The following is a 12,715-nucleotide window of genomic DNA, read 5'->3' on the forward strand; positions in this document are numbered from 1 at the left end:
GCCCCGCGCGCCTTGCGGTCCAGGCCGGGGCGGCCCGGAGGGGTCCGCGCAGCGCCCCCCGACCGGGCTGGGGAGCCGGCGGCGCGCCCGGCCGGGCGCGGACCCCAGCCCTCGAAGCGGCTGTCGGAGCGGCGGGAAGAGACGCAGCGGCGGAGCGCCTGGAGGGCGTCCGCGCCGCCCGCGCTCCCGGCCCCACGACCCTGGCCGCCCGCCTGCGACCCCAGACCCGGGGCCCCCACGGACCTGCTGCTCGAGCGCCGGCACCCGCGGTCTCGGCGTCGCTGGGGCTCCGGCTCCGCCCGCGGGCGCCCCCCGCCGGCGGCTCCCAGCCCCGCGCGGCCCGCGCCCCGCCCCGCCGCGCGCCCGCCCCGCCGCGCGCGGAGCCCGGGGTGCCTCGCGCCGCGGCTCCCGCCCCCCGCGCGCCCTCCGCTCTCCCGGCTCCCGCGTCCGCTCAGGCCACCTGCCCCGTCCCCTCCGACGATTCTCTCGGCCCGGGGCGCAGGCCCGCACTGGCTCCCCTCCTCTGCGAAGTCCCAGGCGCGCCAGCCCCCGTGTCACCGTGTCGCCAACGGGAAGTGCCCTGTGCCTGGCGCCCCTCGGTCCTTTCCGCGGCGCCCGTTCCGGAAGGAGAAAGCTCAGCCTCAAACCAGGGTCCTGGGGGCTGGTCCCCAGCCTTGCCCGCCCTCCCTGAGTCCCACCAGCCCTGCACTGGTCCAAGACTGGCCTCTAAGAAGCCGCCCCCATTCCAGTCACCCCTCTGAGCCCTCCCCAACTTCTCTGAGCGAAAGGAGGAGGAGTCACCTTCGGCCTCCTCGACCCCCTGGAATCCCACCTCACAGATCCAAGGTTGTATCGATTCAGAATGGGAACGCTCCACGTCCATCCGTCTCCAGCTCAGCCACTCAAGGGGACCCCCCTTCCACCCTGACTCTGGACAGACACGGGGCCACCCCAGTTCTGAGCACAGCAGGACAAGCCGCTCTGAGGCCAGGGTGTCACTGCCAAGGGTTCGCAGGAACCCCGGGGTAGGGGTGCTGTTTGCTGGCCCCGGGGGTGGAGGCTGGGCTGAGGGGGACAGCTGTCCCTGGCAGCAAGCCCACAGGTTCGGGGGAAGCACAGGGGGGAGCAGGGGCTCCTCTTTCTGGGGGTGCAACCTCCCCAGCTCGTCCCCCGCCCCATTCAGCCAGAGAGACCCCCGCTCCCTGTCTCCGCTGATGTCCAGGGGCCCCTCCCCAGGCACAGGGAGGCACTGGAGGAGGGCTGGGGGAACCAGGATGGGACCCTGAGGCCTCAGGGAGAGGCATGGGGGCACGTGCCCATGACCCCTGGGCTCAGCCCCCTCGCCCCACCCCCCAGCCGGGGCTCTGGTCCGGCCCAGCTGGCCCTGTCTCCCCTCCCCCGCACTCACCGTTGGCGGCTGGGGAGTCGGGACGCTGGTGCTGTGGCTTTCCCGCCGGCTTTGGGGGGCCCCTTGCCTCACCTGTAGAGTAGGGCTGTCGTCTTTCTGCCCTGCCGCCCCCGGAGCTGTGCCACTCAGACCATGAAGGACCACCCTCCAGGTGCTCGGCTTCCCTCCCTGGCTTCTAGGCCCTCCGGTGGGACAAACTCCTACAGCGGGGACAAAACCCTTCCGCCCACACCAATCGGCCCAGATTCACTCAAGTCCTCACTCAGCAAACATCCCGGGAGTTGCTTGAGAGTCACCTGGGGTTGGCGGGGGTTCATAAGGCGGGGACCAACACTCAGCCGACCCCAGGTCATGCTCACCCCCGAGCCCCCCAGCGTGGGTCCCCAGTTCCCTTCCGAGTCCCAATGGCCTGCCTACCCAGACCTCCGCAGGTGTGGCCTGGCCCCAGCCAGTGCCCAGGGGCTGAAGCCAGCGTGGGCCAGAGGGGCAAAGCCCTCGGATTTCACCCGCAGGGCCCAGTGGGAAGCCCCTCCTCTGTGTGGGTGCCCCAGGCCTGGAGTAGCTGTGTCCTCGAGACGGGGGTGGTCGGCTGGGCCAGGCGGGACTCCAGCCCTAGAGCCAGCTCCCGAGGCACTGGACCCCCCTGCCCTGGGAACAGCAGGGTCCCCAGGCTTCCGGCAGAAGTGGGGGTGGGCCTCTGCTACAGTGGGCCTGTGTCATTTGCCACGAGCCTCTGCCCGGAGTGGACGACAGGAGGCAAGCACAGAGGGGCCCTTCAGCAGGTCTCGCGTCCCCGTGGCGATCCTCTGCTGCCCGCCGCCTGGGGTTCTTGAGCGCGCTCCTCCGGGGCTGGGCCGGGCCAGGGGGAGCCCTGCGAGCCAGCAGCTGCACCGAGGTGACGGGGGCGGGGTGCCCGGCAGGCCCCTCGTGGGCCATGGTGTTCCTGCCCAGCCCCAGGCCAGCCTGTGGAAGCTGCAGATACCCACCCTTCCTTCCGTCCAGGCCCAGCTGCTCAGGCCAGGCGGGGGGCCAGCTGGGCTCCCCCCAGCCCACTCCCATGGGCTGTGTGTCCCCATCCAGGATGCACCTCCGCGGCCTCCGGCCGGCAGGCTTGCACCAGCAGCAGAAGGCCAGACGTGGGGTGAAGCACCCGGAGGGTGCCGGGGCCAGGGTCCCTGAGAGCTGCCAGGCCGTCGTGAGTGCCCACCAGGCCTTCCTCTGCGAGGGGGAGGCTCTGAAACTGTGGAGGTGACTGCAGTCCCTGGCCTGGCTAGGCCCAGGAGATGAGCGCTCCAGGAACCCCGAGCCTCTGGCGGATCTGGGCGCGTCCCTGTGGGCGGGGAACCTGAGGCCAGGTGGAGCGGGGCCTTGTCCTGAACAATGGTGGCCTGGGCACTGCCCGCAGCAGCAGCCAGGCTATCAAAGCTGCCCCACCCCCAGCAGCCAGCTCCCCACTGCGCTTCACGGGGGGCAGGGTCCGTGGGGGCCTTCCCCGGGCTCACCCTGCTGCAGAGGCGGTCCCCCCGGGAGATGGAGGCAGGCCTGGGGGCAAATGGGTGTCCCCGCGTCCTGCCTGACAGGTGCTGGGGACCTGTGGCCGCAGGCCCCTCCCCAGGCCTCCTGGTCAGCCAGCTGAGGCTACAGACCTCATGGTGGCTCCCTCCTTGAAACCCTGACCACCCCAGACACACAAAGGACGCAGATGCTGCCTTCTGGGGGCCCCAGTGCCCCGGGCCTGGCACAGCTCGCAGGAAGAGCCCCCAGACCTCCCCCACAGCCCCCCAGTTCCTGGCCCTTCCTCCACACCCCAAGCGCTCCCAACCAAGGGGCAGGTCTCAGAACCAGGAAGCCTGGAGCCCCATCCTGACACTGTCAGCGCTTTCCTAGCGACCTGGGCCCCAGTGAGAACCCCACTCACCCCTGACAAAATCCAGGGCCTGCAGGCTTGGAGCCCCCACTGAGGGGCCACCTTGGACAGCCAGGCCTCCCAGAGCCCAGGGCACCCCACACCCCCCCAGCTCTGCGACAGCCAGGCCTCCCTGAGCCCGGGGTGCCCCACGCCCCCCAGCCCCGTGGAGGAGGCTGACACGGCAGCGGGTGGGTGTCTGCCTCCCGCTGCCCAGGGTGGCACCTCTCCTCCTGCTGCCTCAAGCAGGGTCTGCGGGCAGTGCAGTCTCTGGTTGCTGCGGGACGGCCCCCGGCGGGGCAGCAGCAGATGGGGCTCTGGGCGGGCCTCCCCAGACAAGGCTCTGACCTGGGGAGGGGGCTGCGGGCCAGGGAGGGACGCCCACGTCGCCCCGCACCAACAGGACCGCACCGTGTGCCAGGTGGCATGCTGCGGCTGGGCCGTGCAGTCAGCCCCTCCACACGAGGAACAAAGGCTGACTGCTTGGGCGCCACGGAGAGTTGGCTTCACTTGTTTCTTTATAATTTTAAATGTTCTCAAGATTATTTTCAAGAAGATACACTTCTGAAAACACCCACCAAGCCTCAAGGCGCCCTCCCCCAGCGGAGCAGCATCTGCCCATAGCGGGGGTGCGGTGCCTGCCCAGGCCGGGGGTCGCTCGGGCCGTGGCCCCCGCCACGCAGGCAGATGGCCGAGCCCCACCATGGGCCCCAGGACACCTCTTTGCCCACGGGCCCCGAGTCAGCTGTGCTCCCGACACAGCCAGACCCCGGAAGCAGCGAGCGTCCTGTTCACAGAGACCCAGAAGAGCCCAAGCCGAGGTTTTACAGCACTTTTAATACATTCAAGAGTATTTAATAGAACAAAATTCAGGGTGTCATCAGCAGAATTCTGTTGTCAAGAAAAAGCCCACGGGTCCTTTTGCAGGAAGCTTGTGCTTGGTGGGAAGAAGCAGGTGGCCCCTGGCGCCCTGGCTGCAGGCAGGCTGGGCCTGGCGGCACGTCTGGGACCAGGCCGTCCAGACTGCCCCTGAAAGCCGGCAGTCCCGATGGGCCTCCTGCAGTCTCATGGGACCCCCGTGCGGACTGAGGGCCGGGCCACAGGGCTGTATTCGGAGGCAGCAGCCCCACCAGCCCTGGGCCGAAGCCGGGCCCTCCCCTAGGGGATACCGGGGCCCCCACCCCAGGCCCTGCAGCAGGCGCCGCCAGGGACAGCGAGCGGCCTGCAGACCCTGGGAGGTCTCCGCTGGATAGGAAAGCGGCCCCCACTTAATAAATAGACTCAGTCGCAGCCACAGGCTGGGCACGCAGGCTGCCACGAGTGCGGGAGAGGGAGGAGCCGAGGGGAGAGACGTGCGGCGCGGCCCTTCTCCCCGACGGCCACCAGGCAGGACCAGCGGTGCCCGCAAAGCAGACGCGAGGCCTGGCAGGGCGGCCGGCAGGTGTCCTCCGGGGCCCTGGGCTCCGGCCAGGCGCTGCTCACGGCTGACAACGGTGCTCCACCCAGAGCCTCCCCAGACGGAGCTGCCGAGTGAGGCCAGCAGTCCATCCCGGCCACGTCTGCCCGGCTGGCAGCCCGTCTGTGCCCTGGTCCAGAACCTCCCGCCTCACGGAGCCGCAGCGCCCGCCACCCGGCTGCCTCCTCACCACAAGCCCCCGGGATGCGGGCCACCCTTCCACCTGCCAGTCTGGGTTCTGGACGCAGGTCACCCCAGCAGCTCCCGGGCCCCAGGACGGGCTGAGGTTGGTCACCAGGATGCGGCCTGGCCTGCAGAGCTAAGGCACTTTGTCCGCCTGCCGGAGGCAGGCCATGTCCGAGCGCTGCAGGGGCTAAAGTCGCAGTGCCTGGGCCTCGGCGCGCTCAGCTTTTCCTCCTGTTTCTCGCGGCGCTGGTCCTGGCTCTCGCCGCCTCACGTCCGGATGCTGTTTCGTCGCTATGCTTAGTAAAACGATTTAACTTTGGTACTGAGTGAACAGGAGCTCTTCCCCCCAGCATTGCTAAGAAAAACACTTTTTAACTCAAGAACTGCTTGTGGAGGATGCGTCTGTCAGGACCTTGAAGCTGGCACCAGGTTTCCAGGCCCCTGGAGCTGGAGGGCAGCTGACACGTCTGCGAGCGGGAGCCTGGGGGCTGGAGGCGGGCAGGTCCTGGCAGGCTCCTGGACTCCGGGTCTCGGGTGGGTGGCCGAGGTGCTCCCCAGAGCTGCAGGCGCAGGAAGCCACGTGCCCCGGCTGGCGGAGGATGAGCCTCCCACCACGGCTCCGACCCAGGCGGGTGAGAGGGTCGGGCCACAGGCCACGTCCCCGCGGGGCGGGCGGCCGGAGTGCAGGAAGCTTGCCGGGCACGGAGCGGTGGGCGCTGGGCCCTGGTGATGGGCCGCGGGCGCTCAGGTCTCGAAGTACTTGTAGACGGCGGTCACGTAGAGCATCACATTCTGCCAGTCGGGCCGCTCGGTCCGCACCATCTCATTGATGTCCTGACGGGAAGGATGCCTCCGTTAGAACGTGGGTAGCCCGTGGGCTCCGGGCCCCGCCCCACCTGTCACACAGGCCAGGGGGCAGGACGCTGCTCCACCCCCGCCGGGCCCAGGGCCGACCAAGGCTCAACAGGGCTCACCCCCACGCGTGTGTGCCCTGCAGGCCACTGCACAGCCCCCAGCCGTGACCCCGGGGCCTGCAGGTGTGGGCGATGCTGCCGGGAAGCGGGTGGGGGCCTGAGCTGTGATCCGGGCCTGGGAGGCCCCCACCAGAGAGCCGGGGATGCAGGGCAGAGACGAGTACGGGGCAGCCGGACGGGGAGAAGGAGCACGGCGTGGTCAGTGGAAGAGCCTCAACGGGAAGCTTTCAGGGTGGGGACCGCCCGCTTCTTAGACATCAGAACTTTACACGTGGCGTGAACCTCCCAGACAAGGGAACCACTGCCTAACTGTGACTTCTGTCTACATTTACAAGCGACCAGAAACCACTCAAAACCACATGCTTCTGCGAGCTTGCAAGACGTATTTATGCAACTCTGCGCAAACACTTCTGCAGGGTAAAGACGACTGTGAACACTCGTTCAAAGCCATTGGTTGCTATAAGGCAGGCAGCAGGTACCCTCGGACTGGGAGGGAGCCCTGGGGGCTCCTGACCTGGCCTCGTGGGGTCCCTCACTCTGTGGACACGCTAAGCTGTGTGTCTCTGGTGCGGGGGGCAGGCTTTGTACTTGGACGCAGCGTTTTCTCCCTTGAAGTCAGACCTGCTGATGAGACAGCAGCCCCCACAGGAAAGTCTGCCCTGAGCAGGGCGGCCCCGGGCGCCCTGTGCCCCGGGCCCCGCCCTCCACTGTGGCACAGGCCGGGCTGTTGGGGTGCGCCTCCAACGGTGACCCTGCCCACCCCAGCTCAGGGCCCACCCTGGGTGCTCAGTGTGAGGCACGGGGTGCACAGTAGGGGGCCGTCCGCACCCTCCCGAGGGAGTCCCCGCAGCTGGCGCAGGGCCCCGGGCCCCGCCCGGCAGCCGCCCCCTCAGGGCGAGGGCTCACCAGTGTGGACTTGATGCCGACGCTCTCGGCCGCCTGGAAGGCCAGCGTGAAATTCCTCCGCTGGAAGAAAAGCCGCGGGACGGGCGTGTGAGCGGGCCGGGCAGGGCCACCAGCCCGCCCACACCTGCCGCACTGACCGCCGCCCTGGGCCCTCCTGCCCTCACAGCTGTGCAGTGACCCCCAAACAAGGTCGACCTGAGCTGCCCGGACACCCCCAAAGCTAATAAGAAACACTTGTGAAATAGTTTTCCCCTTGTGGGGGGGTCTTCAAAGTCATCTGAAGGGCACGAGGGGCCCCGAGGCGGGGCGCTGGGGGCAGAAGGCTTCGGGTGCACTGAGCCTGTCCTTTTCTGGGGGGTGGTCTTGATCCCTGCCTCCTGTACAATGTCACGAACCTCCGTCCATAGTTCTTCAGGTGCTCTATCAGATCGAATCCCTTTCCACAAGACTGGAAAAGGTTGGTTTCCATTCCAATCCCAAAGAAAGGCAACCCCAAATAACCTTCAAACTACTGCACAATTTCACTTATCTCACACACTAGCAAAGTCATGCTCAAAATTCTCCAAGCCAGGCTTCAGTACATAAACCTGAACTTCCAGGTGTTCAAGCTGGTTTTAGACAAGGCAGAAGAACCAGAGATCAAATTGCCAATATCTGCTAGTGAGCAGTAGTGAGTAGTGAAGCCGCTCAGTCGTGTCCGACTCTTTGCAACCCCGTGGACTGTAGCCCACCAGGCTTCTCCGTCCATGGGATTCTCCAGGCAAGAATACTGGAGTGGGTTACCATTTCCTTCTCCAGGGGATCTTCCCCACCCAGGGATCGAACCCGGGTCTCCCACACTGGAGGCAGACGCTTTAACCTCTGAGCCACCATATCCGCTGCATCATGGGAAAAGCACGAGAGTTCCAGAAAAACATCTGTTTCTGCTTTACTGACTATGCAACAGCCTTTGACTGTGTGGATCACAACAAACTGTGAAAATTCTGAAAGAGATGGGAACACCAGACCACCTGACCTGCCTCTTGAGAAACCTGTATGCAGGTCAGGAACAGTTCGAACTGGACATGGAACCACAGGCTGGTTCCAAACTGGAAAAGAACTATGTCAAGGCTGTATATTGTCACCCTGCTTATTTAACTTCTATGCAGAGTACATCATGAGAAAGGCTGGGCTGGATGAAACACAAGTTGGAGTCAAGATTGCTGGGAGAAATATCAATAACCTCAGATACGCAGATGACGCCACCCTTATGGCAGAAAGTGAAGAGGAACTAAAAAGCCTCTTGATGAAAGTGAAAGAGGAGAGTGAAAAAGTTGGCTTAAAGCTCAACATTCAGAAAACGAAGATCATGGCATCTGGTCCCATCACTTCATGGCAAACAGATTGGGAAACAGTGGAAACAGTGGCTGAATTTATTTTTCTGGGCTCCAAAATCACTGCAGATGGTGACTGCAGCCATGAAATTAAAAGACGCTTACTCCTTAGAAGGAAAGTTATGACCAACCTAGACAGCATATTAAAAAGCAGAGACATTAGTTTGCCGACTAAGGTCTGCTACTCAAGGCTATGGTTTTTCCAGTAGTTACGTAGGGATGTGAGAGTTGGACTGTGAAGAAGGCTGAGCAACGAAGAATTGATGCTTTTGAACTGTGGTGTTGGAGAAGACTCTTGAGTCCCTTGGACTGCAAGGAGATCCAACCAGTCCATCCTAAAGAAAATCAGTCCTGAATATTCACTGGAAGGAATGATGCTGAAGCTGAAACTCCAATACTTTGGCCAACTGATGTGAAGAACTGACTCACTGGAAAAGGCCCTGATGCTGGGAAAGACTGAAGGCGGGAGGAGAAGGGGAGGACAGAGGATGAGATGGCTGGATAGCATCGTTGACTCGATGGGCATGAGTTTGAGTAAGCTCCATAAGTTGGTGATGGACAGGGAGGCCTGGCGTGCTGCGGTCCATGGGGTCGCAGAGTTGGACACGACTGAGTGAGCGAGCTGAGCTGCACTGAGCTGGCCCCGGCCGGATGGGGAGGAGCCTGGCCTGGCCTGGGTGGTGCTGCCCAGACCACTCTCCTCGCCAAGCTCCGAGCCCGCCGCCCGCACCCTGGAAGGGCCCCTCTGCCTCGGCCGCGTGCTGGCACCTTGTCCTGGCTGCTGAGCTCCTGGTAGGGGATGTGTGCGGGGAGGTAGGTGTGCAGGAGTGCGCAGAAGGCCAGCCCGTCGTTCCAGCTGCTGCTGAAGTTGGTGATGTCAATGTTCTGCAGGGAAAGAAAACACGTGAGTGACCCCCCCGTCCCAGGGCTCCTCAGGTCACGGTGGGGGGTGGGGGGGGCGCGGAGGCCTTGAGTCCCGGCAGGCGGGCTGGGGGCCTGGGCCCGGGCCAGCTGGTGTCAGGGGCCCCAGGAGCAGCGCCTCTGTGTTCGGAAGAGCTGTGTCCAGCCGCCCCGCACCCCACGACTCACAGGACGCCGCACCTCACAGTGAGGGCGCGGCGCCAGTCTGTAGTGGGGACACCCGGAGCCGATGCACGGGCGGCAGGCCCCCGCGGTGCGTGTCCAAGGGTCAGCTGGGCTCCGACAAGCACCCAAGTCCACGTCCAGGCTGCACTGTCCCGACTATAGACGCGCCGCGCCCCTCAGAGCCTCTTACTTTAAGGCAGAGCAGGTCAGCTAGAAAGTAGCCTTTACCCTTATTTGCAAGAATCCTTTTGAAGCAGAAACTCACGATTACATTTGGAAATTCACACGCTTTATGAGAATGCCATGAACTGAAGAGAGAGTGCCCCCAGCCCGGAACGTCCTGGGTGCTGTCTCAGGGCCGCCCTCCTAGGGCATGCCCGGGGCACTGCGCCCCACGCCCTGAGCAGCAGTCACAGAGCTTGCCCTGTGTCTGCAGGGAGCTCCACCAAGGCTGCCCACCGACCCCTGTGCAGATGGTTAGGTCCTGACCCCACATGGGGCCCGGGGCCCAGGGCAGGGCTCCTGACAAAGCCGCAGGGGGGTGGACACAAGCTGTCGCCAAAAGGAGCCGTCGGGCGCTGACTGCAGGCGCCGAGACCTGCCCGCTGGGGGTGACGAGCCAGCCTGCAGGCCTGTTCGTAGACTGTGCTGACGGAAGAGACCAGGTCGAGGTGCCAAGGGGGCACAGACCTGCCGAGAGCTCCAGGGCAAGTGGGGTAGCGTGCGGTGGGCCTGCCACGGCCAGTGAAGGGCAGAACCAGCCCCCCACGCCGAGGCCCTGGAGCCCTGTAGCACCGGCCCCTACCGGGACCACACGACAGTTCCGGCGGGCTGGCCGCCCTCACGGCCTCTGCTCTGCAACGCCGCAGTCACCACCACGGCCAACCTGCCCCCGTGACCTCCCAGGGATCTCAGGATGCAGCCAGTGGGAGAAACCAGGATGGGAAGGAGGCCACCTGTCCATGGCCACTGAGGGGGCAGGGCCCCCACGGCAGGGTCTCCACGTTCCCACACACTGACGCGTGCTCCCCACGGACGCCCGGGTCACAGGACCCCTGTGGGATCCCTCTACCCAGTCCTGGGGGTGCAGCGCCCCGACCAGGAGCCAGGACACGGGCGGCCTGTGGGCAGCAGAGACGGAGTGCCTGACGACATGTCCAGCTCCGCACAGGCAAGCCCGCGCCCCGGCCACTCACGCAGGCCTGGAGGAAGCACGCCCCACTTCCTGCCCAGCGACCGGCCGGGCTGGCAGAGCCGCCTACGTGCCTGGCCTCAGCGGCTGCAGCAGACCCCAGCTCCGCAGGAAGCGGCTGGGCCCACGGTCAGGCAGCACCGGGTACGAGGCCTGCCAGAGCCTTCAAAGCCCGTGGACACAAGGGTCCCAGGGCGCTGACAACCAACTTCTGTATCGAAATGACCAAAGCCCAGACCCCCACTGTGGCCCCTGCGAGCCAGAGGCCCGACCAGAGACCCTGGGGAGGCAGCCAGGCCCTGAGACGGGGCGGGAGGCCACACCTGTGCTGCGTCTCACCGTCCGCCTCTTCACGTTTGGGGCGGAAAAGTCACACTACGTGAACCGACACAGCCAGAGCACGGACAGCAGGGAGATGACGCTGCCCCTGGGGCTGAGAAACAAGGTGGGACACGCCGGCCCTCGTCTGCACTCAGAGCTCCTGGGCGTTTGGGCCGCGGGGACCTGCCCTGAGCGGACACGGGGAAGGGCCCCACGGGCAGACAAACCAGGAGCCCAAGGGAGAGGGCGTGGGGGGAGTGCGGCAGACAAGGGCCCTCGACGCAGCAGGGCTGGGGCGCCACCTGCACGGCCTCGCGACCTGCACTGACTTCCTCAAGCCGTCTGACGGGGACTCCTCGTCTTAGGAAACGGTTGTCAAGGGCAGAGGAGGGCCCGCCTGCACAGCCCGGCTCCTCCTCCTGGCAGGTCGACCCACCCCAGAAACACTGTAGCGCCCGAGCCCCCAGGCCGCGCCTTCTGAGGGGAACAGAGCAGCTCCTCCTGCTCACCACTCCGCCCTCCGAGGAGGAACGGTGCTCCCCGAAGACACACTCACACAGTAACCACAAGCTGTAATTAACGGCTGCAGACCCTGCGGGGCTGTCTCTTCGGGGCTTTCCTGCTGTGCGAGATGCGTCTAAGTCTGGGCAAACACGAGGGGTCACTGGACGAGCCGCAGTGAAAGCTCACAAAGCCCTGAGCACAAACTCACACAGGGTGCTCTGCCCACCCCAGGAGCATCGCCGGGCCCCGCGGGCAGCTGGTCTGCCTGTGCTGGGCCCCCGCTGCCGTCTCAGCTCCCGCAGACTCACCCGTGGTGCTGCCCCGCCCGCGGCCCTCCTGACCTCAGACGCAGCCTGTCCCCTGCAGCGGGCGGGACCCACCTCCGGTTCTGAGGATCAAGAAGCTACACGAACAGTTTTATGTCAGAGGACATCGTAACATGATGCCACTTGTCTAGCTTTTAATTAAGGGCCACAAACGCACCCCAGAACGTCACACGGTGGCGGCACAGACAGCCACACTCCACTCGCAATGCAGGAGACGCGGGTTTGGTCCCTGGGTCGGGAAGGTCCCCCAGAGAAGGGCATGGCAGCCCACTCCAGGACCTGGCGGGCTATGTACAGTCCAGGGGTTGCAAAGAGCTGGACACACCTCAGCGACTGACACTTTCCTGTCTAAGGCAGTAAGGCAGAGGGCCTGAGCCTGTGGCTGGCCTCTGCAACACATAGCCTCCCCCAGCTCAGCCATCACGGCGGGTCTCCTGCCAACCACACTGCCTGGTGACAGGAGGCAGGACAGAGCCACAGACAAGCCCCTGCCCAGGGGCCTCCAGGCCTCAGCCCGGGCGGGGGGCAGCGTTTGGGGATGTTAGAGCCTCGGTGTGGACGGTGGGGAGGCAGGGCCCAAAGAGGGTGAGCTGGCAGGAGGCGGTTTCTGTGGCTCCCCAGTGACCCCCGAGTGACAGTCAGCAGAGGCCCCGCGGGCCCCGGAGAAGCAGCCCGTGGTGCCCCGTGCACGTCTGCCCGGGCCCGTGGTGCCCCGTGCACGTCTGCCCGGGCCCGTGGTGCCCCGTGCACGTCTGCCCGGGCCCGTGGCCAGGCTCTGCTCCGGGCCAGGGGAGGGAGGGAGGCCCGCTCGTCACAGTGCCCACGTCGGGACTCATGTGTGAAGCGGAGCCGGGGCAGCCAGGACCCAGGCCCCTCCCCAAGCCTCAGCACGGCCGGCCAGGCCTGTGCAGGTGCCCCCAGCCTGCCCGGCCCCAGGGAGCCAGTCGTCAGTTGGGCACAGCTCTCCAAGGTCTGGGGGCCCCAGCGTGTGGCCTGGAGGCAGGCCCACTGCCCCGAAGACCGAAGCGGCTAGAAGCATGAGCGGCAGGACACCGCAGCATGGGGGTGTCGCCAGCT

At 65.6% G+C, this 12,715-nt stretch overlaps 1 protein-coding gene across 2 annotated transcripts in view; it reads right to left on the bottom strand.

Annotated features, from left to right (window-relative positions):
- Positions 1-4,147: 4,147 nt before the first annotated feature.
- SPECC1L (sperm antigen with calponin homology and coiled-coil domains 1 like) overlaps positions 4,148-12,715 on the bottom strand; it is a 62,857-nt gene continuing 54,289 nt past the window's right edge. The window contains exons 13-15 of one of the 2 annotated variants that reach the window (XM_068989474.1): positions 8,978-9,094; positions 6,837-6,896; positions 4,148-5,790 (exon numbers count right to left, since the gene is read on the bottom strand). In XM_068989474.1, the coding sequence (XP_068845575.1) occupies positions 5,701-5,790; positions 6,837-6,896; positions 8,978-9,094 (267 nt within the window). In that variant the 3' untranslated portion in view covers positions 4,148-5,700. The remainder of the gene's footprint in view (positions 5,791-6,836; positions 6,897-8,977; positions 9,095-12,715) is intronic. The other variant, XM_068989473.1, reaches the window with a different exon arrangement.

This window comes from Capricornis sumatraensis, chromosome 17 (assembly GCF_032405125.1).
Source record: "Capricornis sumatraensis isolate serow.1 chromosome 17, serow.2, whole genome shotgun sequence".
NCBI lineage: Eukaryota > Metazoa > Chordata > Mammalia > Artiodactyla > Bovidae > Capricornis > Capricornis sumatraensis.